This window comes from Bufo bufo, chromosome 11 (genome assembly GCF_905171765.1).
Source record: "Bufo bufo chromosome 11, aBufBuf1.1, whole genome shotgun sequence".
Classification (NCBI taxonomy): Eukaryota; Metazoa; Chordata; class Amphibia; order Anura; family Bufonidae; genus Bufo; species Bufo bufo.
Genome location: NC_053399.1, coordinates 49,062,549 through 49,088,686, shown reverse-complemented (window position 1 = coordinate 49,088,686; position 26,138 = coordinate 49,062,549). Strand labels below are relative to the sequence as shown.

The 26,138-nt window shown below is 48.7% G+C and overlaps 1 protein-coding gene across 1 annotated transcript in view; it reads left to right on the top strand.

Annotated features, from left to right (window-relative positions):
- The window catches only part of RYR3 (ryanodine receptor 3), a 734,312-nt gene that overhangs the window by 403,848 nt on the left and 304,326 nt on the right, over window positions 1–26,138 (top strand). Inside the window, exons 56-57 of the mRNA XM_040412592.1 lie at window positions 1,000–1,075; window positions 1,224–1,347. Coding sequence (XP_040268526.1) covers window positions 1,000–1,075; window positions 1,224–1,347 — 200 coding nt within the window. The remainder of the gene's footprint in view (window positions 1–999; window positions 1,076–1,223; window positions 1,348–26,138) is intronic.

The window sequence follows — 26,138 nt, the reverse complement described above, 5'->3', positions numbered from 1 at the left end:
TGCTGCTAGGCATGTATACCAGATTGAGCCATAACTGAAGTAAATTTATTTGAGCAAATCTCCCTCCCTTATTTTTCTGTACAACAAAACACTAAGCCTAGACTTTGTGCTTCGTGTTTGGACCCTATATGACCAGATTTCTGACTTGACATTTAAAAAAACTAACTTTTGGAAAATTTAAGTCCATTCTTGGAGATTTGCCATTTTGGTATTTTATTTGAAATGTTTCATCTTTGACTGCAGACTGCTATTTTTTTTTTAGTAGTGTATGATGATAAAGCTTGTAGTCATATTTTATAGACCATGTCACATATATTTCATTTTAGCTTTGTTAATTACATGTTAAAGGTCACTTAGATTCCCTAAACCAAAATGTGAGCGTGATTAGATACACAAGTTTAAGGTCACTTTGTCAGAAAAACTTAAATGCCCCGGACCTGTTGAGGTGAGAACAGTACACTGTAATCACATTATGCCAAGTGCACCTAAAGTGTCCTCTTGGAAGGCTATGTTCACATTAGCACTAGGATGGCAGTACTCTTTTCTGGTATAGGAACAGAACACTGGTCCTGCCAAATCTTGCATATGCCAGGCACTACTAGCACCCCTTGGATCCCATTCAATATACTGGAGTCCATCAGGTGTCTGGTGCGAATTATCGGCATTTTGCATACAGCAGCATTTCATCCTTTTTTCCCATAATCTGTGACGAAGGCTTCTGCTGGAATCTCCTCCTCAGATGTGAACCTAGCCAAAGTCTTTCACTCAGGAGACTGTAACTTCCATCGCTGCAACCATTCATAATTTAGCCCAGTAATAGATGTGAGCAAATTGTTTCATCTGATTGATTCACAGAATCGAATGGGAGAATGCCTTCAGCTATTATTTTCAATTCACAAGTGAACCTCAGTTACTTGCCAACACATTCTGCAGGTTGAGTTGGTACATCTCATATAAATAGTGGTGTATGATGAATATTTTCCCTATTTTTTTCTTCAGGGAATGGTAGAAATGATGGCAGAAAACTACCACAACATTTGGGCTAAGAAGAAGAAGATGGAGCTGGAAGCTAAAAGTAGGTAATAGGGTGAACAATTATGTGTTTACTCACTTGTAAAAAGATCAGGTCATTAGTGTACTACAGCTACACAGTAAGTTTATCAGTTCGTGGCACTGATTGAATTGACATGAACAGTTGCAGGCTAACAGATCATTTTTTGCAGGTGCAGGCAGTCACCCCCTATTGGTGCCTTATGACACATTAACAGCAAAAGAAAAAGGTCGGGATCGTGAGAAAGCTCAAGAACTCTTCAAATTCTTACAAGTAAATGGTTATGCTATATCCAGGTAATACACATTCTCTGATAAGACTTGTAGGGAAGGAGTGTGCAGGTCATTTATCAATCAGAAATACGCCTAAATTAAGTGTATTTCTGTTGCAGACTGCAGCGCAAAAGTCCTTTGCGCCACATTTGGCGACTTCTCCCCGCTCACGCCAGGTCTAAAAAAGTGGGTGTGGGCCAAGAAGGGGATGGGCTGACAGGCCAGTCTCATTTACCATTTTCTATGCCTGTTTTAGGTTCAGAAAATGGTGGTGGAGTGGTGGAGTGGTGGAGGATCTGCTGAATTTATGTAGAGGCTGGCGCCTCTTCATAACTCCGGCGGATCCATCGCCAGGTTTAGGGGTTATTAAGACCAGCGTCTAAAATGCCGGTCTTAATAAATGTGCCACTATATGTCTATACAGCACTCAATATAAAAGGAAAAAGAGAAGTAAAATAAACTATGGGCAGTAGCATACAATATATATTATGCCCGTTTGATTATTGGCCACTATACGCTATATTTAGCCCTCCTATTAGGGATGAGCGAACCCGAACTGTATAGTTCGGGTTCGTACCGAATTTTGGGGTGTCCGTGACACGGACCCGAACCCGAACATTTTCGTAAAAGTCTGGGTTCGGGTTCGGTGTTCGGCGCTTTCTTGGCGCTTTTTGAAAGGCTGCAAAGCAGCCAATCAACAAGTGTCATACTACTTGGCCCAAGAGGCCATCACAGCCATGCCTACTATTGGCATGGCTGTGATTGGCCAGTGCACCATGTGACCCAGCCTCTATTTAAGCTGGAGTCACGTAGCGCAGCACGTCACTCTGCTATGATCAGTATAGGGAGAGGTTGCAGCTGCGACGTTAGGGCGAGATTAGGCAGATTAACTCCTCCAAAAGACTTCATTCTGTGATCGATCTGCAGCTGTGGATCATTGAAGTGCTATTATTGACTTGCATTTAACCATCAACAGTCTGATTATTTTTTGGCCATATACTACATCAGCTGCAGGCTGAGCCTGTGTCACCCAAGTGCATTTAACCATCAACAGTGTGGTTATTTTTTGGCCATATATTACATCAGGGGCAAGTTGAGCCTGTCACCCAGTGCCTAAAAAATAGACCTGACATTTCTATTCAACCAAATCTGCACAGTTTTAGCTGGTCAAGTTATTTGTAGTGACCGTAAAAGCAGACTTTTTGTTCTGGGTTGAAAAAGCATTCCCAAATTTGCCATTCTGAAAATAACTAGTTTGTGGTATTTGAGGCCTACTTGAAATCTATCCCAAAAAGAAAATCTTACATTGAAGGTATTGATAGTGTCATTCAGAAAAACCTAAGACACACGCTAACGTGCTGATAGAAGTGTCATTCTGTGATTAAACCTATAACTGTCACACAGCGCAAAAAAAAACAGGTCTCACATCTCTATTCAACCAAATCTGCACAGTTTTAGCTGGTCAAGTTATTTGTAGTGACCGTAAAAGCAGACTTTTTGTTCAGGGTTGAAAAAGCATTCCCAAATTTGCCATTCTCAAAATTGTGGTGAACGGGAACAATGAGGAAAACATCTAATAAGGGACGCGGACGCGGACGTGGACATGGTCGTGGTGGTGTTAGTGGACCCTCTGGTGCTGGGAGAGGACGTGGCCGTTCTGCCACAGCCACACGTCCTAGTGAACCAACTACCTCAGGTCCCAGTAGCCAGCAGAATTTACAGCGATATTTGGTGGGGCCCAATGCCGTTCTAAGGATGGTAAGGCCTGAGCAGGTACAGGCATTAGTCAATTGGGTGGCCGACAGTGGATCCAGCACGTTCACATTATCTCCCACCCAGTCTTCTGCAGAAAGCGCACAGATGGCGCATGAAAACCAAGCCCATCGGTCTGTCACATCACCCCCATGCATATCAGGGAAACTGTCTGAGCCTCAAGTTATGCAGCAGTCTCTTATGCTGTTTGAAGACTCTGCTGCCAGGGTTTCCCAAGGGCATCCACCTAGCCCTTCTCCAGGGGTGGAAGAGATAGAATGCAATAACGCACAACCACTTATTTTTCCTGATGATGAGGACATGGGAATACCACCTCAGCACGTCTCTGATGATGACGAAACACAGGTGCCAACTGCTGCGTCTTTCTGCAGTATGCAGACTGAACAGGAGGTCAGGGATCAAGACTGGGTGGAAAACGATGCAGGGGACGATGAGGTCCTAGACCCCACATGGAATGAAGGTCGTGCCACTGACTTTCACAGTTCGGAGGAAGAGGCAGTGGTGAGACCGAGCCAACAGCGTAGCAAAAGAGGGAGCAGTGGGCAAAATAAGAACACCCGCCGCCAAGAGACTCCGCCTGCTACTGACCGCCGCCATCTGGGACCGAGCACCCCAAAGGCAGCTTCAAGGCGTTCCCTGGCATGGCACTTCTTCAAACAATGTGCTGACGACAAGACCCGAGTGGTTTGCACGCTGTGCCATCAGAGCCTGAAGCGAGGCATTAACGTTCTGAACCTTAGCACAACCTGCATGACCAGGCACCTGCATGCAAAGCATGAACTGCAGTGGAGTAAACACCTTAAAAACAAGGAAGTCACTCAGGCTCCCCCTGCTACCTCTTCTGCTGCTGCCGCCTCGGCCTCTTCTGCTGCTGCTGCCGCCGCCTCGGCCTCTTCCTCCGCCTCTGGAGGAACGTTGGCACCTGCCGCCCAGCAAACATGGGATGTACCACCAACACCACCACCTGCGTCACCAAGCATCTCAACCATGTCACACGGCAGCGTTCAGCTCTCCATCTCACAAACATTTGAGAGAAAGCGTAAATTCTCACCTAGCCACCCTCGATCCCTGTCCCTGAATGCCAGCATTTCTAAACTACTGGCCTATGAAATGCTGTCATTTAGGCTGGTGGACACACACAGCTTCAAACAGCTCATGTCACTTGCTGTCCCACAGTATGTTGTTCCCAGCCGCCACTACTTCTCCAAGGAGCCGTGCCTTCCCTGCACAAACAAGTGTCCGATAAAATCAAGTGTGCACTGCGCAACGCCATCTGTGGCAAGGTCCACCTAACCACAGATACGTGGACCAGTAAGCACGGCCAGGGACGCTATATCTCCCTAACTGCACACTGGGTAAATGTAGTGGCAGCCGGGCCCCAGGCGGAGAGCTATTTGGCGCACGTCCTTCCGCCGCCAAGGATCGCAGGGCAACATTCTTTGCCTCCTGTCTCCTCCTCCTCCTACTCAGCTTCCTCCTCCTCTTCTTCCACCTGCTCATCCAGTCAGCCACACACCTTCACCACCAACTTCAGCACAGCACGGGGTAAACGTCAGCAGGCCATTCTGAAACTCATATGTTTGGGGGACAGGCCCCACACTGCACAGGAGTTGTGGCGGGGTATAGAACAACAGACCGACGAGTGGTTGCTGCCGGTGAGCCTCAAGCCCGGCCTGGTGGTGTGCGATAATGGGCGAAATCTCGTTGCAGCTCTGGGACTAGCCGGTTTGACGCACATCCCTTGCCTGGCGCATGTGCTGAATTTGGTGGTGCAGAAGTTCATTCGCAACTACCCCGACATGTCAGAGCTGCTGCATAAAGTGCGGGCCGTCTGTTCGCGCTTCCGGCGTTCACACCCTGCCGCTGCTCGCCTGTCTGCGCTACAGCGTAACTTCGGCCTTCCCGCTCACCGCCTCATATGCGACGTGCCCACCAGGTGGAACTCCACCTTGCATATGCTGGACAGACTGTGCGAGCAGCAGCAGGCCATAGTGGAGTTTCAGCTGCAGCACGCACGGGTCAGTCGCACTGCGGATCAGACCCACTTCACCACCAATGACTGGGCCTCCATGCGAGACCTGTGTGCCCTGTTGCGCTGTTTCGAGTACTCCACCAACAGGGCCAGTGGCGATGACGCCGTTATCAGCGTTACAATACCACTTCTATGTCTCCTTGAGAAAACACTTAGGGCGATGATGGAAGAGGAGGTGGCCCAGGAGGAAGAGGAGGAAGAGGGGTCATTTTTAGCACTTTCAGGCCAGTCTCTTCGAAGTGACTCAGAGGGAGGTTTTTTGCAACACCAGAGGCCAGGTACAAATGTGGCCAGACAGGGCCCACTACTGGAGGACGAGGAGGACGAGGAGGACGAGGATGAGGAGGTGGTGGAGGAGGATGAGGATGAAGCATGTTCACAGCGGGGTGGCACCCAAAGCAGCTCGGGCCCATCACTGGTGCGTGGCTGGGGGGAAACACAGGACGATGACGATACGCCTCCCACAGAGGACAGCTTATCCTTACCTCTGGGCAGCCTGGCACACATGAGCGACTACATGCTGCAGTGCCTGCGCAACGACAGCAGAGTTGCCCACATTTTAACGTGTGCGGACTACTGGGTTGCCACCCTGCTGGATCCCCGGTACAAAGACAATGTGCCCACCTTACTTCCTACACTGGAACGTGATAGGAAGATGCGCGAGTACAAGTGCACGTTGGTAGACGCGCTACTGAGAGCATTCCCAAATGTCACAGGGGAACCAGTGGAAGCCCAAGGCGAAGGCAGAGGAGGAGCAAGAGGTCGCCAACGCAGCTGTGTCACGCCCAGCTCCTCTGAGGGCAGGGTTAGCATGGCAGAGATGTGGAAAAGTTTTGTCAACACGCCACAGCTAAGTGCACCACCACCTGATACGGAACGTGTTAGCAGGAGGCAACATTTCACTAACATGGTGGAACAGTACCTGTGCACACCCCTCCACGTACTGACTGATGGTTCTGCCCCATTCAACTTCTGGGTCTCCAAATTGTCCACGTGGCCAGAGCTAGCCTTTTATGCTTTGGAGGTGCTGGCCTGCCCGGCGGCCAGCGTTTTGTCTGAACGTGTATTCAGCACGGCAGGGGGCGTCATTACAGACAAACGCAGCCGCCTGTCTACAGCCAATGTGGACAAGCTGACGTTCATAAAAATGAACCAGGCATGGATCCCACAGGACCTGTCCATCCCTTGTGCAGATTAGATACTAACTACCTCCCCTTAACAATATATTATTCTACTCCAGGGCACTTCCTCATTCAATACTATTTTTAATTTCATTTTACCATTATATTGCGGGGCAACCCAAAGTTGAATGAACCTCTCCTCTGTCTGGGTGCCGGGGCCTAAATGTGTGACAGTGGCCTGTTCCAGTGGTGGGTGACGTGAAGCCTGATTCTCTGCTATGACATGAATACAGATTCTGCGCTGACATAAGGCCAGATTCTCTGTTACGGGACCGCTCTCCTCTGCCTGGGTGCCTGGGCCTAAATGTGTGACAGTGGCCTGTTCCAGTGGTGGCTGACGTGAAGCCTGATTCTCTGCTATGACATGAAGACAGATTCTGCGCTGACATAAGGCCAGATTCTCTGTTACGGGACCGCTCTCCTCTGTCTGGGTGCCGGGGCCTAAATGTGTGACAGTGGCCTGTTCCAGTGGTGGGTGACGTGAAGCCTGATTCTCTGCTATGACATGAATACAGATTCTGCGCTGACATAAGGCCAGATTCTCTGTTACGGGACCTCTCTCCTCTGCCTGGGTGCCTGGGCCTAAATGTGTGACAGTGGCCTGTTCCAGTGGTGGGTGACGTGAAGCCTGATTCTCTGCTATGACATGAATACAGATTCTGCGCTGACATAAGGCCAGATTCTCTGTTACGGGACCTCTCTCCTCTGCCTGGGTGCCTGGGCCTAAATGTGTGACAGTGACCTGTTCCAGTGGTGGCTGACGTGAAGCCTGATTCTCTGCTATGACATGAATACAGATTCTGCGCTGACATAAGGCCAGATTCTCTGTTACGGGACCTCTCTCCTCTGCCTGGGTGCCTGGGCCTAAATGTGTGACAGTGGCCTGTTCCAGTGGTGGGTGACGTGAAGCCTGATTCTCTGCTATGACATGAAGACAGATTCTGCGCTGACATAAGGCCAGATTCTCTGTTACGGGACCTCTTTCCTCTGCCTGGGTGCCTGGGCCTAAATGTGTGACAGTGGCCTGTTCCAGTGGTGGGTGACGTGAAGCCTGATTCTCTGCTATGACATGAAGACAGATTCTGCGCTGACATAAGGCCAGATTCTCTGTTACGGGACCTCTCTCCTCTGCCTGGGTGCCTGGGCCTAAATGTGTGACAGTGGCCTGTTCCAGTGGTGGGTGACATGAAGCCTGATTCTCTGCTATGACATGAAGACAGATTCTGCGCTGACATAAGGCCAGATTCTCTGTTACGGGACCGCTCTCCTCTGTCTGGGTGCCGGGGCCTAAATGTGTGACAGTGGCCTGTTCCAGTGGTGGGTGACGTGAAGCCTGATTCTCTGCTATGACATGAAGACAGATTCTGCGCTGACATAAGGCCAGATTCTCTGTTACGGGACCGCTCTCCTCTGTCTGGGTGCCGGGGCCTAAATGTGTGACAGTGGCCTGTTCCAGTGGTGGGTGACGTGAAGCCTGATTCTCTGCTATGACATGAAGACTGATTCTGCGCTGACATGAAGCCAGATTCTCTGCTATGGCATGAAGAGACTGATTCTCTGCTGACATGAAGCCAGATTCTTTGCTATGGCATGAAGAGACTGATTCTCTGCTGACGTGAAGCCTGATTCTCTGCTATGGGACCTCTGTCCAATTGATATTGGTTCATTTTTATTTTTTTAATTTTAATTTTAATTCATTTCCCTATCCACATTTGTTTGCAGGGGATTTACCTACATGTTGCTGCCTTTTCCAGCCCTCTAGCTCTTTCCTGGGCTGTTTTACAGCCTTTTTAGTGCCCAAAAGTTCGGGTCCCCATTGACTTCAATGGGGTTCGGGTTCGGGACGAAGTTCGGTTCGGGTTCGGATCCCGAACCCGAACATTTACGGGAAGTTCGGCCGAACTTCTCGAACCCGAACATCCAGGTGTTCGCTCAACTCTACCTCCTATCCATCTGTCAGAGTACTATAGAGGTCGGGCAGGTGGGAAGCACAAATGAACACATGCTCTTAGACCTCTAGTCTTGTCTTGTACTCTAACTGAGATAGTGTTTATGAATAAGAAAATATCACTGCCTAAAAAGCTGTTAAAATAAAAAATACATGTGTGCGTGTGTGTGTGTGTATATATATATATATATATATATTATTAGTTTCATTAAAAATGGGTCCACACCCTACAAGTCTGAAAAAAAGGCAGGCAGATGGGGTCCCTGGCTGCAGGTATATACTGTTGTTGAGTAGGCATGAGTATATGTTTTCCTTCTTCAACCAACTGGCAATTGTGGGTGTACTGATTAGGATAGTGTACTCCGGTCTATATTATTACTCCCGACTTATAGCCACACCCTGTCACAGAGATTCTCCCCCAAAAATGTTTTATATATTTAAGTTTTATCAAGATGTGTCCTCGCTCTTTTCTTTGTGTATATTGCAGCATGGACACCCTATGTTTACCAAACTAGACAGATTCTCTAATAAAAAATCTGCCATACCAGTGACTGATAAAATCTGCTATTGATAAGATAATTATTCCTGAATCTATCCTAAGATGTTGTTCTAGTGCATGTTGTCCTGGTCTATGCGTTGCTTTAGCAATTATTTTGGGTCTCATCAGGAGTCAGATAGTCTTGACATAGAGATTCCCTAGCCAGTAGGATTATTATGTGCTGGCTACTCCTGATGTTGTGCAGCCAGTCTATCAGTATTACAGTGGTAAAAGCTATTGTAATAGCAGGTGTACAAACGCTGACTGCAGGTGGTGTCATGCAGTCAGCCCACCGTTACTGGTTTGGCCATGAGCATGCCCACCCAGTGTAACCAGTTATAAAGGGGTAACCCCTCTCCTGGGAGATGCAACTAATTAGGAGTTGGGGATATGTCTTACTGACACGTCAAGACCCCTCCAAGGTAAGTAATATTGCATATTGTGGTAGAGCACTCTCTTCCCTGCTTTGACCACAGTGGGTGATAATTCCCCCATGGACACTTTTTCTGGAAGTTGTCAAGTGGTAACTGAGTTTCTTGGAGGACAACATCTGTGGGCATAACAGTGTGAGATGGAGGGCTTATTAACTTTGGAGCAGGATGACACGATTGTCATCAAGCCCTCAGACAAAGGGGAATGTTGTGATTATGGACAGGGAACAATATAGTGATATGTGTCGTAAGATCTTGGAGGATGTGGATCAGGCTATCAAATCTTACCAGATGACCCTTCAATGTCATTCAGGGAGCAACTTAAAACTATGGTAGAAAAAGCTAAGAATAATAAACCTATAATCAAAGCTGAAATGGTATTCCTACCTGTGTGGACCCAGAGAATGCCACGAAAACATTCCCCAGACCATAGCGTTGCCACCACCATTTTTGCAACTCTAATCTATTGCCTCTTTTACCCAATGAGGGATATGTGTGCAGACAGCCTATTGCACATCTTATATACCCACCAAGCCAGCTCATGACACGTCACTTTCAAGAGCTATGCGCTGCCAAGGCTGAAAGTATGAAGTTGTCGTAATAATGTGACTCAACTGTATATACTTGATAGGTAGAAAATTGTAAGTAGACCTACAGGAGGATTGCAAGAACAAATCTTTAGTGGGAACTGAGGTAGATGAGGACTGAATGAGTTGGCCAATTCTGCAGACGGTTGTAAGAGTGCAGCAGTATAGCCTGCAACAGAACCACAAAAGCAAAAAATGGAAAACAGTAATATGTATTTATGGCGATGTTAACATGCGCCATATTCTTTTGCATTGATTCGAACTTTGACCCATGACACATCCATCAGGTGGGACAGGACAGCCAATTGAGACATTTCAGCTAATGGACACACCCCCACCCTATAACAGAACCCGATCTGGCAGTCATTTTATATTCTGTGTTTTGCCAGTGTAGGGAGAGGTTGCTTTGTAGAGCAGGGACAGATTGTTAGGACCCCCCAACACTAGCTAATAGGGCCACAAAAGTCCTTTTAAGGACTGGTATAGGTGTGCTATCGATAGGTGTGATATAAAGGGGTGTGATATACCTATAATATACTTTCTAGCATAGAAGATATATTATAGTATATTTGTATTGTGCAGCAGTTGTGTGCGGTTCTGCTGCGATACCGCAGGTATATAGAAGGGCAAGCATTATTGGAACAACTATTTGCAACGGGTGTTCTATATACCTGTTTCCACAAAATTCTGATTGAGGGGTGCGATATACCTACTTCTACAAAATACTGATTAAGGGGTTCTATATACCTGCTTCCACAAAATACTGATTGAGGGGTGTGTTATATCTGCTTCCACAAAATACTGATTGAGGGGTGCGATACACCTGCTTCCACAAAATACTGATTATGGGGTTCCATATACTTGCTTCCACAAAATACTGATTGAGGGGTGCGATATACCTGCTTCTACCAAATATTGATTGAGGCCTGCGATACACCGGCTTCCACAAAATACTGATTGAGGGGTGCGATATACCTGCTTCCACCAAATATTGATTCAGGGGTTCTATATACCTATTTCCACAAAATACTGATTGAGGGGTGCAATATACCTGCTTCCACAAAATACTGATTAAGGGGTTCTATATACCTGCTTCCACAAGATACTGATTGAGGGGTTTGATATACCTGCTTTCACAAAATACTGATTGAGGGGTGCGATATACCAGCTTCCACCAAATACTGATTGGCGCCTGCGATATACCTGCTTCCACAAATACTGCTCTTCTCTTGGGACTTTCGGACAGGGTCATTTTGAAAATGACAGGCAGAGGAAGAGGCAGGCCGTTCCGCAGGGGTGTTAGGGGTCGGGCAGGTGCACCAGGCCGGAGTCTAAGTGGGAAGTTGGAGAAGGTGCGTGCGATTACGTCAAAGGATGCACCAGAGTTGGTTGAGTGGCTAACTCAGCCTTCTGCTTCTGCACCCTCCTCATCCTCTGTATCTGCACCTTCCTCACTCTCTGCTGTGTGCACCCCCAAAGACACCACCACCATAGCCCCTCCACTCGAGTCCCATTCCCAGACCATACCGATGCGCAGCCATTCTTGGCATCGGATGAGGAAGAGGAGGTAGCAACGGCTGCCACCCAGCGGTCTGACGACAGTACCCATATCAGCCCAAGGAGGGTGGTCCCCACTGTTGCTGCCTACTCTGAGATCTCTAATGTCAGTGGTGGTGAAGGTAATGATGATGACGCATCGATGGACGTCACGATGGACGTCACATGGGTGCCCACAAGAGAAGAAGAGGAGGGAGTTCAAAGGGAGAGACGGAGCAGCAGATAGGGAGGAGAAGCAGGCAGAACTCGCAGTGCACAGGAGGCAAAAAGCAGACTGCAAATGTATCTGGAGCAAGCCATCCACCATGCATGGTCACATCTTGCGCTCCCAGTATGCCGGCACATGGCTCTGCAGTGTGGGCTTTTTTTTTAACGTGTCAGCTGCTGGCAATAGTGTTGCCATCTGCAGCTTGTGCTGTCAACGCATAAGTCGCGGTAATCCCAACACTCACCTAGGGCACCTGGCCCCCATCACCGATCCCAGTAGGAGCAACGCCGTCCGAACCCACAAAACCACACTCCCGACACTCCACGTCCTGCCTCTTCTCCTCTCCTCTCCTCCAATTTGTCTTCCACTCTACCTTCCACTGTGCAGTTGTCTCGTTCATTTGACAGAAGGCAGGCTTCCGTGGCCCAAATGTTCGAGCATAAAAAGTTGATGATGCCGGAAAACCCTCTTGCCCAATGGCTGACCGCTGGCTTGTCGGAACTGCTAGCCCGCCAACTACTGCCATATAAACTGGCGGACTCGGAGACCTTTAGAAAATTTGTGGCCATTGGCACAACGCAATGGAAGGTCCCCGAAATGTCACTGTCAGAAGCGGACACCGTCTATTGACAAAATACACTCTATGTCACAGATTGTCACAGCCACTATCTCTGGCTGTGACCTTCCGTCATTGCTTGTTCGGCGCTCCTCGCTGAAGTTCTGTTCCTGTGTCATTTGTGGTTCTTTATGGGTTAACTCCCCTGTGTGCCTATTAGGAGTTAATCCTCTGTCTGCTCCATGGGTGTGGTCTCTTTGCTGCACCCATGGAACCTGTATATAAGGCTGAGGTTTCCTCAGTTCTGTGTCAGCTCTCCTGGTGTGTGTTGTCTTGTCCTGCTCTGCTCCTGGTTTGTACTCTTTCTGTCTTGTCTGTCTGTTATCTGTTCTGCCTGTTATGTTTTAGTTACTTTGTGTTTATTCTGAAGTCTGTGTTCAGCAAGCCTTTGTAGCAGAGTGGCATGACAAGGCCATGCAGTTTACTACTGGTGGAGCAAGTCCTTCTCTGCTCATTGCCACTCCTGCTCCCTTGCGTGAACTCCTGCTCGTATTATTAGTTCCCCTGTTTTGTATTCATATGTCTGTGTTCAGCAAGCCTTTGCAGCAGAGTGGCATGACAAGGCCATGCAGTTTACTACTGGTGGAGCAAGTCCTTCTCTGCTCATTGCCACTCCTGCTCCCTTGCGTGAACTCCTGCTCGTATTATTAGTTCCCCTGTTTTGTATTCATATGTCTGTGTTCAGCAAGCCTTTGCAGCAGAGTGGCATGACAAGGCCATGCAGTTTACTACTGGTGGAGCAAGTCCTTCTCTGCTCATTGCCACTCCTGCTCCCTTGCATGAACTCCTGCTTGTGTTATTATTTGCCCTGTTTTGTATTTACCTGTCTGTTATGTTTGCCTATGTGCCGTCGGTACCTTCTGGTACCTGTTGTCCATTCGTCTCTGCTGTCACCGTCTAGTTCACGCTCCAGAGTGGACCCTGGCAACTTCCTGCGGCAAAGTCTAACCCTACCATCTAGGGCTCTAGTGAACACCAGGAGTTGCTTAGTCACGCCCCTCTGGAGTATTACTAGACAGTGGCGCAGTGGGGGTTTTCTCCCACTGTGCTGACGGTACATAGAGCTCATGTTTTCTCTGTGCTGCCTTTCATGTTTTTGTTTGTGCAATAAACTCTTATGTGTCTGTACCTGATTTCCGTTTATTGCTTGACAACGCGGTGGTCTCTCCTGGGACCTCCAACTCGTGACAGAATGAACAGAAAACATGAGCTCTATGTACCGTCAGCACAGTGGGAGAAAACCCCCACTGCGCCACTGTCTAGTAATACTCCAGAGGGGCGTGACTAAGCAACTCCTGGTGTAAGGGAGCAGGAGTGGCAATGAGCAGAGAAGGACTTGCTCCACCAGTAGTAAACTGCATGGCCTTGTCATGCCACTCTGCTACAAAGGCTTGCTGAACACAGACATCAGAATAAACACAAAGTAACTAAAACATAACAGGCAGAACAGATAACAGACAGACAACGTAAATGAACAAGTAGGGAAACCCACAGAGCACAGACAGACAGACACGGGTCCCATGGGTCAGCAGCATGGGAGAAAGAGTACAAACCAGGAGCAGAGCAGGACAAGACAACACACACCAGGAGAGCTGACACAGAACTGAGGAAACCTCAGCCTTATATACAGGTTCCATGGGTTCAGCAAAGAGACCACACCCATGGAGCAGACAGAGGATTAACTCCTAATAGGCACACAGGGGAGTTAACCCATAAAGAACCACAAATGACACAGGAACAGAACTTCAGCGAGGAGCGCCGAACAAGCAATGACGGAAGGTCACAGCCAGAGATAGTGGCTGTGACACAGATATTATTTGGATGCGCACACTTTACACAGGAGATGTGGCACAGCTAATGTCACTGTCCGCAGCGGACAACGTCTATAGAAAAAGGACACTGTATGTTACAGATTTTTTAGATGCGCTCACTTTACACATGAGATGTGGCGCAGCTAATGTCACTGTCCGCAGCGGACACAGTCTACGGAACAAGTACACTGTATGTCACAGATACATTTTTGCTGCCACACACAATAGTCCTTAGAAGGGCTTTTGGGTCTGTAAAGTTTTAGCAATTTAGTGCAGGTTGCGCTAAAAATATAGGCTGTTGCTGCCTCACAAAATAGTCCTTAAAAGGACTTTTGGGTCTCTGAAAAGTTTTGGTGGTAAAAATATTCTTAATTCACTCCCTACACTGTCTGTGTCCCTTCCTCAGCACAGCTCTCCCTGACTAAGAATGAGCCGAACATGTGTCATCGGGTGCCAACTAGCACCCGATTACGCGTTTTGGCCAGCCAATCACTGTAATGCCAATAGCCAACATGGCTACGGCATTACAGTAAGGGCAGCACTGACCTGAACGTTTATTGGCTGCGTAGCAGGCACGAAACGTGCGGGACGAAGACTCGAGCATTGCACTCGAGCACATGCAGTATTCGGCCGAGTACCGCCATGTGCTGAGCATAGAGATGCTCGAGCCACTGACTTTCACAGTTCGGAGGAAGAGGCAGTGGTGAGACCGAGCCAACAGCGTAGCAAAAGAGGGAGCAGTGGGCAAAATAAGAACACCCGCCGCCAAGAGACTCCGCCTGCTACTGACCGCCGCCATCTGGGACCGAGCACCCCAAAGGCAGCTTCAAGGCGTTCCCTGGCATGGCACTTCTTCAAACAATGTGCTGACGACAAGACCCGAGTGGTTTGCACGCTGTGCCATCAGAGCCTGAAGCGAGGCATTAACGTTCTGAACCTTAGCACAACCTGCATGACCAGGCACCTGCATGCAAAGCATGAACTGCAGTGGAGTAAACACCTTAAAAACAAGGAAGTCACTCAGGCTCCCCCTGCTACCTCTTCTGCTGCTGCCGCCTCGGCCTCTTCTGCTGCTGCTGCCGCCGCCTCGGCCTCTTCCTCCGCCTCTGGAGGAACGTTGGCACCTGCCGCCCAGCAAACATGGGATGTACCACCAACACCACCACCTGCGTCACCAAGCATCTCAACCATGTCACACGGCAGCGTTCAGCTCTCCATCTCACAAACATTTGAGAGAAAGCGTAAATTCTCACCTAGCCACCCTCGATCCCTGTCCCTGAATGCCAGCATTTCTAAACTACTGGCCTATGAAATGCTGTCATTTAGGCTGGTGGACACACACAGCTTCAAACAGCTCATGTCACTTGCTGTCCCACAGTATGTTGTTCCCAGCCGCCACTACTTCTCCAAGAGAGCCGTGCCTTCCCTGCACAAACAAGTGTCCGATAAAATCAAGTGTGCACTGCGCAACGCCATCTGTGGCAAGGTCCACCTAACCACAGATACGTGGACCAGTAAGCACGGCCAGGGACGCTATATCTCCCTAACTGCACACTGGGTAAATGTAGTGGCAGCCGGGCCCCAGGCGGAGAGCTATTTGGCGCACGTCCTTCCGCCGCCAAGGATCGCAGGGCAACATTCTTTGCCTCCTGTCTCCTCCTCCTCCTACTCAGCTTCCTCCTCCTCTTCTTCCACCTGCTCATCCAGTCAGCCACACACCTTCACCACCAACTTCAGCACAGCACGGGGTAAACGTCAGCAGGCCATTCTGAAACTCATATGTTTGGGGGACAGGCCCCACACTGCACAGGAGTTGTGGCGGGGTATAGAACAACAGACCGACGAGTGGTTGCTGCCGGTGAGCCTCAAGCCCGGCCTGGTGGTGTGCGATAATGGGCGAAATCTCGTTGCAGCTCTGGGACTAGCCGGTTTGACGCACATCCCTTGCCTGGCGCATGTGCTGAATTTGGTGGTGCAGAAGTTCATTCGCAACTACCCCGACATGTCAGAGCTGCTGCATAAAGTGCGGGCCGTCTGTTCGCGCTTCCGGCGTTCACACCCTGCCGCTGCTCGCCTGTCTGCGCTACAGCGTAACTTCGGCCTTCCCGCTCACCGCCTCATATGCGACGTGCCCACCAGGTGGAACTCCACCTTGCATATGCTGGACAGACTGTGCGAGCAGCAGCAGGCCATAGTGGAGTTTCAGCTGCAGCACGCACGGGTCAGTCGCACTGCGGATCAGACCCACTTCACCACCAATGACTGGGCCTCCATGCGAGACCTGTGTGCCCTGTTGCGCTGTTTCGAGTACTCCACCAACAGGGCCAGTGGCGATGACGCCGTTATCAGCGTTACAATACCACTTCTATGTCTCCTTGAGAAAACACTTAGGGCGATGATGGAAGAGGAGGTGGCCCAGGAGGAAGAGGAGGAAGAGGGGTCATTTTTAGCACTTTCAGGCCAGTCTCTTCGAAGTGACTCAGAGGGAGGTTTTTTGCAACACCAGAGGCCAGGTACAAATGTGGCCAGACAGGGCCCACTACTGGAGGACGAGGAGGACGAGGATGAGGAGGTGGTGGAGGAGGATGAGGATGAAGCATGTTCACAGCGGGGTGGCACCCAAAGCAGCTCGGGCCCATCACTGGTGCGTGGCTGGGGGGAAACACAGGACGATGACGATACGCCTCCCACAGAGGACAGCTTATCCTTACCTCTGGGCAGCCTGGCACACATGAGCGACTACATGCTGCAGTGCCTGCGCAACGACAGCAGAGTTGCCCACATTTTAACGTGTGCGGACTACTGGGTTGCCACCCTGCTGGATCCCCGGTACAAAGACAATGTGCCCACCTTACTTCCTACACTGGAGCGTGATAGGAAGATGCGCGAGTACAAGTGCACGTTGGTAGACGCGCTACTGAGAGCATTCCCAAATGTCACAGGGGAACCAGTGGAAGCCCAAGGCGAAGGCAGAGGAGGAGCAAGAGGTCGCCAACGCAGCTGTGTCACGCCCAGCTCCTCTGAGGGCAGGGTTAGCATGGCAGAGATGTGGAAAAGTTTTGTCAACACGCCACAGCTAAGTGCACCACCACCTGATACGGAACGTGTTAGCAGGAGGCAACATTTCACTAACATGGTGGAACAGTACCTGTGCACACCCCTCCACGTACTGACTGATGGTTCTGCCCCATTCAACTTCTGGGTCTCCAAATTGTCCACGTGGCCAGAGCTAGCCTTTTATGCTTTGGAGGTGCTGGCCTGCCCGGCGGCCAGCGTTTTGTCTGAACGTGTATTCAGCACGGCAGGGGGCGTCATTACAGACAAACGCAGCCGCCTGTCTACAGCCAATGTGGACAAGCTGACGTTCATAAAAATGAACCAGGCATGGATCCCACAGGACCTGTCCATCCCTTGTGCAGATTAGATACTAACTACCTCCCCTTAACAATATATTATTCTACTCCAGGGCACTTCCTCATTCAATACTATTTTTAATTTCATTTTACCATTATATTGCGGGGCAACCCAAAGTTGAATGAACCTCTCCTCTGTCTGGGTGCCGGGGCCTAAATGTGTGACAGTGGCCTGTTCCAGTGGTGGGTGACGTGAAGCCTGATTCTCTGCTATGACATGAATACAGATTCTGCGCTGACATAAGGCCAGATTCTCTGTTACGGGACCGCTCTCCTCTGCCTGGGTGCCTGGGCCTAAATGTGTGACAGTGGCCTGTTCCAGTGGTGGCTGACGTGAAGCCTGATTCTCTGCTATGACATGAAGACAGATTCTGCGCTGACATAAGGCCAGATTCTCTGTTACGGGACCGCTCTCCTCTGTCTGGGTGCCGGGGCCTAAATGTGTGACAGTGGCCTGTTCCAGTGGTGGGTGACGTGAAGCCTGATTCTCTGCTATGACATGAATACAGATTCTGCGCTGACATAAGGCCAGATTCTCTGTTACGGGACCTCTCTCCTCTGCCTGGGTGCCTGGGCCTAAATGTGTGACAGTGGCCTGTTCCAGTGGTGGGTGACGTGAAGCCTGATTCTCTGCTATGACATGAATACAGATTCTGCGCTGACATAAGGCCAGATTCTCTGTTACGGGACCTCTCTCCTCTGCCTGGGTGCCTGGGCCTAAATGTGTGACAGTGGCCTGTTCCAGTGGTGGGTGACGTGAAGCCTGATTCTCTGCTATGACATGAAGACAGATTCTGCGCTGACATAAGGCCAGATTCTCTGTTACGGGACCTCTTTCCTCTGCCTGGGTGCCTGGGCCTAAATGTGTGACAGTGGCCTGTTCCAGTGGTGGGTGACGTGAAGCCTGATTCTCTGCTATGACATGAAGACAGATTCTGCGCTGACATAAGGCCAGATTCTCTGTTACGGGACCTCTCTCCTCTGCCTGGGTGCCTGGGCCTAAATGTGTGACAGTGGCCTGTTCCAGTGGTGGGTGACATGAAGCCTGATTCTCTGCTATGACATGAAGACAGATTCTGCGCTGACATAAGGCCAGATTCTCTGTTACGGGACCGCTCTCCTCTGTCTGGGTGCCGGGGCCTAAATGTGTGACAGTGGCCTGTTCCAGTGGTGGGTGACGTGAAGCCTGATTCTCTGCTATGACATGAAGACAGATTCTGCGCTGACATAAGGCCAGATTCTCTGTTACGGGACCGCTCTCCTCTGTCTGGGTGCCGGGGCCTAAATGTGTGACAGTGGCCTGTTCCAGTGGTGGGTGACGTGAAGCCTGATTCTCTGCTATGACATGAAGACTGATTCTGCGCTGACATGAAGCCAGATTCTCTGCTATGGCATGAAGAGACTGATTCTCTGCTGACATGAAGCCAGATTCTTTGCTATGGCATGAAGAGACTGATTCTCTGCTGACGTGAAGCCTGATTCTCTGCTATGGGACCTCTGTCCAATTGATATTGGTTCATTTTTATTTTTTTAATTTTAATTTTAATTCATTTCCCTATCCACATTTGTTTGCAGGGGATTTACCTACATGTTGCTGCCTTTTCCAGCCCTCTAGCTCTTTCCTGGGCTGTTTTACAGCCTTTTTAGTGCCCAAAAGTTCGGGTCCCCATTGACTTCAATGGGGTTCGGGTTCGGGACGAAGTTCGGTTCGGGTTCGGATCCCGAACCCGAACATTTACGGGAAGTTCGGCCGAACTTCTCGAACCCGAACATCCAGGTGTTCGCTCAACTCTACCTCCTATCCATCTGTCAGAGTACTATAGAGGTCGGGCAGGTGGGAAGCACAAATGAACACATGCTCTTAGACCTCTAGTCTTGTCTTGTACTCTAACTGAGATAGTGTTTATGAATAAGAAAATATCACTGCCTAAAAAGCTGTTAAAATAAAAAATACATGTGTGCGTGTGTGTGTGTATATATATATATATATATATATATATTATTAGTTTCATTAAAAATGGGTCCACACCCTACAAGTCTGAAAAAAAGGCAGGCAGATGGGGTCCCTGGCTGCAGGTATATACTGTTGTTGAGTAGGCATGAGTATATGTTTTCCTTCTTCAACCAACTGGCAATTGTGGGTGTACTGATTAGGATAGTGTACTCCGGTCTATATTATTACTCCCGACTTATAGCCACACCCTGTCACAGAGATTCTCCCCCAAAAATGTTTTATATATTTAAGTTTTATCAAGATGTGTCCTCGCTCTTTTCTTTGTGTATATTGCAGCATGGACACCCTATGTTTACCAAACTAGACAGATTCTCTAATAAAAAATCTGCCATACCAGTGACTGATAAAATCTGCTATTGATAAGATAATTATTCCTGAATCTATCCTAAGATGTTGTTCTAGTGCATGTTGTCCTGGTCTATGCGTTGCTTTAGCAATTATTTTGGGTCTCATCAGGAGTCAGATAGTCTTGACATAGAGATTCCCTAGCCAGTAGGATTATTATGTGCTGGCTACTCCTGATGTTGTGCAGCCAGTCTATCAGTATTACAGTGGTAAAAGCTATTGTAATAGCAGGTGTACAAACGCTGACTGCAGGTGGTGTCATGCAGTCAGCCCACCGTTACTGGTTTGGCCATGAGCATGGCCACCCAGTGTAACCAGTTATAAAGGGGTAACCCCTCTCCTGGGAGATGCAACTAATTAGGAGTTGGGGATATGTCTTACTGACACGTCAAGACCCCTCCAAGGTAAGTAATATTGCATATTGTGGTAGAGCACTCTCTTCCCTGCTTTGACCACAGTGGGTGATAATTCCCCCATGGACACTTTTTCTGGAAGTTGTCAAGTGGTAACTGAGTTTCTTGGAGGACAACATCTGTGGGCATAACAGTGTGAGATGGAGGGCTTATTAACTTTGGAGCAGGATGACACGATTGTCATCAAGCCCTCAGACAAAGGGGAATGTTGTGATTATGGACAGGGAACAATATAGTGATATGTGTCGTAAGATCTTGGAGGATGTGGATCAGGCTATCAAATCTTACCAGATGACCCTTCAATGTCATTCAGGGAGCAACTTAAAACTATGGTAGAAAAAGCTAAGAATAATAAACCTATAATCAAAGCTGAAATGGTATTCCTACCTGTGTGGACCCAGAGAATGCCACGAAAACATTCCCCAGACCATAGCGTTGCCACCACCATTTTTGCAACTCTAATCTATTGCCTCTTTTACCCAATGAGGGATATGTGTGCAGACAGCCTATTGCACATCTTATATACCCACCAAGCCAGCTCATGACACGTCACTTTCAAGAGCTATGCGCTGCCAAGGCTGAAAGTATGAAGTTGTCGTAATAATGTGACTCAACTGTATATACTTGATAGGTAGAAAATTGTAAGTAGACCTACAGGAGGATTGCAAGAACAAATCTTTAGTGGGAACTGAGGTAGATGAGGACTGAATGAGTTGGCCAATTCTGCAGACGGTTGTAAGAGTGCAGCAGTATAGCCTGCAACAGAACCACAAAAGCAAAAAATGGAAAACAGTAATATGTATTTATGGCGATGTTAACATGCGCCATATTCTTTTGCATTGATTCGAACTTTGACCCATGACACATCCATCAGGTGGGACAGGACAGCCAATTGAGACATTTCAGCTAATGGACACACCCCCACCCTATAACAGAACCCGATCTGGCAGTCATTTTATATTCTGTGTTTTGCCAGTGTAGGGAGAGGTTGCTTTGTAGAGCAGGGACAGATTGTTAGGACCCCCCAACACTAGCTAATAGGGCCACAAAAGTCCTTTTAAGGACTGGTATAGGTGTGCTATCGATAGGTGTGATATAAAGGGGTGTGATATACCTATAATATACTTTCTAGCATAGAAGATATATTATAGTATATTTGTATTGTGCAGCAGTTGTGTGCGGTTCTGCTGCGATACCGCAGGTATATAGAAGGACAAGCATTATTGGAACAACTATTTGCAACGGGTGTTCTATATACCTGTTTCCACAAAATTCTGATTGAGGGGTGCGATATACCTACTTCTACAAAATACTGATTAAGGGGTTCTATATACCTGCTTCCACAAAATACTGATTGAGGGGTGTGTTATATCTGCTTCCACAAAATACTGATTGAGGGGTGCGATACACCTGCTTCCACAAAATACTGATTATGGGGTTCCATATACTTGCTTCCACAAAATACTGATTGAGGGGTGCGATATACCTGCTTCTACCAAATATTGATTGAGGCCTGCGATACACCGGCTTCCACAAAATACTGATTGAGGGGTGCGATATACCTGCTTCCACCAAATATTGATTCAGGGGTTCTATATACCTATTTCCACAAAATACTGATTGAGGGGTGCAATATACCTGCTTCCACAAAATACTGATTAAGGGGTTCTATATACCTGCTTCCACAAGATACTGATTGAGGGGTTTGATATACCTGCTTTCACAAAATACTGATTGAGGGGTGCGATATACCAGCTTCCACCAAATACTGATTGGCGCCTGCGATATACCTGCTTCCACAAATACTGCTCTTCTCTTGGGACTTTCGGACAGGGTCATTTTGAAAATGACAGGCAGAGGAAGAGGCAGGCCGTTCCGCAGGGGTGTTAGGGGTCGGGCAGGTGCACCAGGCCGGAGTCTAAGTGGGAAGTTGGAGAAGGTGCGTGCGATTACGTCAAAGGATGCACCAGAGTTGGTTGAGTGGCTAACTCAGCCTTCTGCTTCTGCACCCTCCTCATCCTCTGTATCTGCACCTTCCTCACTCTCTGCTGTGTGCACCCCCAAAGACACCACCACCATAGCCCCTCCACTCGAGTCCCATTCCCAGACCATACCGATGCGCAGCCATTCTTGGCATCGGATGAGGAAGAGGAGGTAGCAACGGCTGCCACCCAGCGGTCTGACGACAGTACCCATATCAGCCCAAGGAGGGTGGTCCCCACTGTTGCTGCCTACTCTGAGATCTCTAATGTCAGTGGTGGTGAAGGTAATGATGATGACGCATCGATGGACGTCACGATGGACGTCACATGGGTGCCCACAAGAGAAGAAGAGGAGGGAGTTCAAAGGGAGAGACGGAGCAGCAGATAGGGAGGAGAAGCAGGCAGAACTCGCAGTGCACAGGAGGCAAAAAGCAGACTGCAAATGTATCTGGAGCAAGCCATCCACCATGCATGGTCACATCTTGCGCTCCCAGTATGCCGGCACATGGCTCTGCAGTGTGGGCTTTTTTTTTAACGTGTCAGCTGCTGGCAATAGTGTTGCCATCTGCAGCTTGTGCTGTCAACGCATAAGTCGCGGTAATCCCAACACTCACCTAGGGCACCTGGCCCCCATCACCGATCCCAGTAGGAGCAACGCCGTCCGAACCCACAAAACCACACTCCCGACACTCCACGTCCTGCCTCTTCTCCTCTCCTCTCCTCCAATTTGTCTTCCACTCTACCTTCCACTGTGCAGTTGTCTCGTTCATTTGACAGAAGGCAGGCTTCCGTGGCCCAAATGTTCGAGCATAAAAAGTTGATGATGCCGGAAAACCCTCTTGCCCAATGGCTGACCGCTGGCTTGTCGGAACTGCTAGCCCGCCAACTACTGCCATATAAACTGGCGGACTCGGAGACCTTTAGAAAATTTGTGGCCATTGGCACAACGCAATGGAAGGTCCCCGAAATGTCACTGTCAGAAGCGGACACCGTCTATTGACAAAATACACTCTATGTCACAGATTGTCACAGCCACTATCTCTGGCTGTGACCTTCCGTCATTGCTTGTTCGGCGCTCCTCGCTGAAGTTCTGTTCCTGTGTCATTTGTGGTTCTTTATGGGTTAACTCCCCTGTGTGCCTATTAGGAGTTAATCCTCTGTCTGCTCCATGGGTGTGGTCTCTTTGCTGCACCCATGGAACCTGTATATAAGGCTGAGGTTTCCTCAGTTCTGTGTCAGCTCTCCTGGTGTGTGTTGTCTTGTCCTGCTCTGCTCCTGGTTTGTACTCTTTCTGTCTTGTCTGTCTGTTATCTGTTCTGCCTGTTATGTTTTAGTTACTTTGTGTTTATTCTGAAGTCTGTGTTCAGCAAGCCTTTGTAGCAGAGTGGCATGACAAGGCCATGCAGTTTACTACTGGTGGAGCAAGTCCTTCTCTGCTCATTGCCACTCCTGCTCCCTTGCGTGAACTCCTGCTCGTATTATTAGTTCCCCTGTTTTGTATTCATATGTCTGTGTTCAGCAAGCCTTTGCAGCAGAGTGGCATGACAAGGCCATGCAGTTTACTACTGGTGGAGCAAGTCCTTCTCTGCTCATTGCCACTCCTGCTCCCTTGCGTGAACTCCTGCTCGTATTATTAGTTCCCCTGTTTTGTATTCATATGTCTGTGTTCAGCAAGCCTTTGCAGCAGAGTGGCATGACAAGGCCATGCAGTTTACTACTGGTGGAGCAAGTCCTTCTCTGCTCATTGCCACTCCTGCTCCCTTGCATGAACTCCTGCTTGTGTTATTATTTGCCCTGTTTTGTATTTACCTGTCTGTTATGTTTGCCTATGTGCCGTCGGTACCTTCTGGTACCTGTTGTCCATTCGTCTCTGCTGTCACCGTCTAGTTCACGCTCCAGAGTGGACCCTGGCAACTTCCTGCGGCAAAGTCTAACCCTACCATCTAGGGCTCTAGTGAACACCAGGAGTTGCTTAGTCACGCCCCTCTGGAGTATTACTAGACAGTGGCGCAGTGGGGGTTTTCTCCCACTGTGCTGACGGTACATAGAGCTCATGTTTTCTCTGTGCTGCCTTTCATGTTTTTGTTTGTGCAATAAACTCTTATGTGTCTGTACCTGATTTCCGTTTATTGCTTGACAACGCGGTGGTCTCTCCTGGGACCTCCAACTCTTGACAGAATGAACAGAAAACATGAGCTCTATGTACCGTCAGCACAGTGGGAGAAAACCCCCACTGCGCCACTGTCTAGTAATACTCCAGAGGGGCGTGACTAAGCAACTCCTGGTGTAAGGGAGCAGGAGTGGCAATGAGCAGAGAAGGACTTGCTCCACCAGTAGTAAACTGCATGGCCTTGTCATGCCACTCTGCTACAAAGGCTTGCTGAACACAGACATCAGAATAAACACAAAGTAACTAAAACATAACAGGCAGAACAGATAACAGACAGACAACGTAAATGAACAAGTAGGGAAACCCACAGAGCACAGACAGACAGACACGGGTCCCATGGGTCAGCAGCATGGGAGAAAGAGTACAAACCAGGAGCAGAGCAGGACAAGACAACACACACCAGGAGAGCTGACACAGAACTGAGGAAACCTCAGCCTTATATACAGGTTCCATGGGTTCAGCAAAGAGACCACACCCATGGAGCAGACAGAGGATTAACTCCTAATAGGCACACAGGGGAGTTAACCCATAAAGAACCACAAATGACACAGGAACAGAACTTCAGCGAGGAGCGCCGAACAAGCAATGACGGAAGGTCACAGCCAGAGATAGTGGCTGTGACACAGATATTATTTGGATGCGCACACTTTACACAGGAGATGTGGCACAGCTAATGTCACTGTCCGCAGCGGACAACGTCTATAGAAAAAGGACACTGTATGTTACAGATTTTTTAGATGCGCTCACTTTACACATGAGATGTGGCGCAGCTAATGTCACTGTCCGCAGCGGACACAGTCTACGGAACAAGTACACTGTATGTCACAGATACATTTTTGCTGCCACACACAATAGTCCTTAGAAGGGCTTTTGGGTCTGTAAAGTTTTAGCAATTTAGTGCAGGTTGCGCTAAAAATATAGGCTGTTGCTGCCTCACAAAATAGTCCTTAAAAGGACTTTTGGGTCTCTGAAAAGTTTTGGTGGTAAAAATATTCTTAATTCACTCCCTACACTGTCTGTGTCCCTTCCTCAGCACAGCTCTCCCTGACTAAGAATGAGCCGAACATGTGTCATCGGGTGCCAACTAGCACCCGATAACGCGTTTTGGCCAGCCAATCACTGTAATGCCAATAGCCAACATGGCTACGGCATTACAGTAAGGGCAGCACTGACCTGAACGTTTATTGGCTGCGTAGCAGGCACGAAACGTGCGGGACGAAGACTCGAGCATTGCACTCGAGCACATGCAGTATTCGGCCGAGTACCGCCATGTGCTGAGCATAGAGATGCTCGAGCCGAACTGGTGTTTAGCTGAGCATGCTCGATCATCACCAGTGACCGCCTAATATACCTCCAGCCACATAATCACTTGTTCTTTTCTGTCAGGGGAATGCCTAATTTTTGGGGCCCATACTCCAGTGGCCTAAAATAAAAATTTTCTAGGCTCCAGCAGGGCACATTTTTGAGAGTTTCCCTTAAAGACGCATAAAAATGGCCCCTGATTAAAATACATATTTTTTGTGGGAATTTTTGCCATTGATCCCCCTCTGGTATATCATTGTCCATGTTGTGGGACTATTTGTGCACTTCAGGTCATATTTGCAGCCATGAAATACTTACTAGAAGTTTTTTCAGGTTTGCCTGCGATTAAAGTGAACGGGGCCCATCGCGAACGTGCGTTCGCGGAACTTCCCGGTCGATGTTAGTTCATCAGTACCTTTAACCCCTATACAGGGATCTGGCTTTCGAAGCAGGGGACCCACCAGGTTGCTACCTCTTGGAATAGTCCCAGTGTA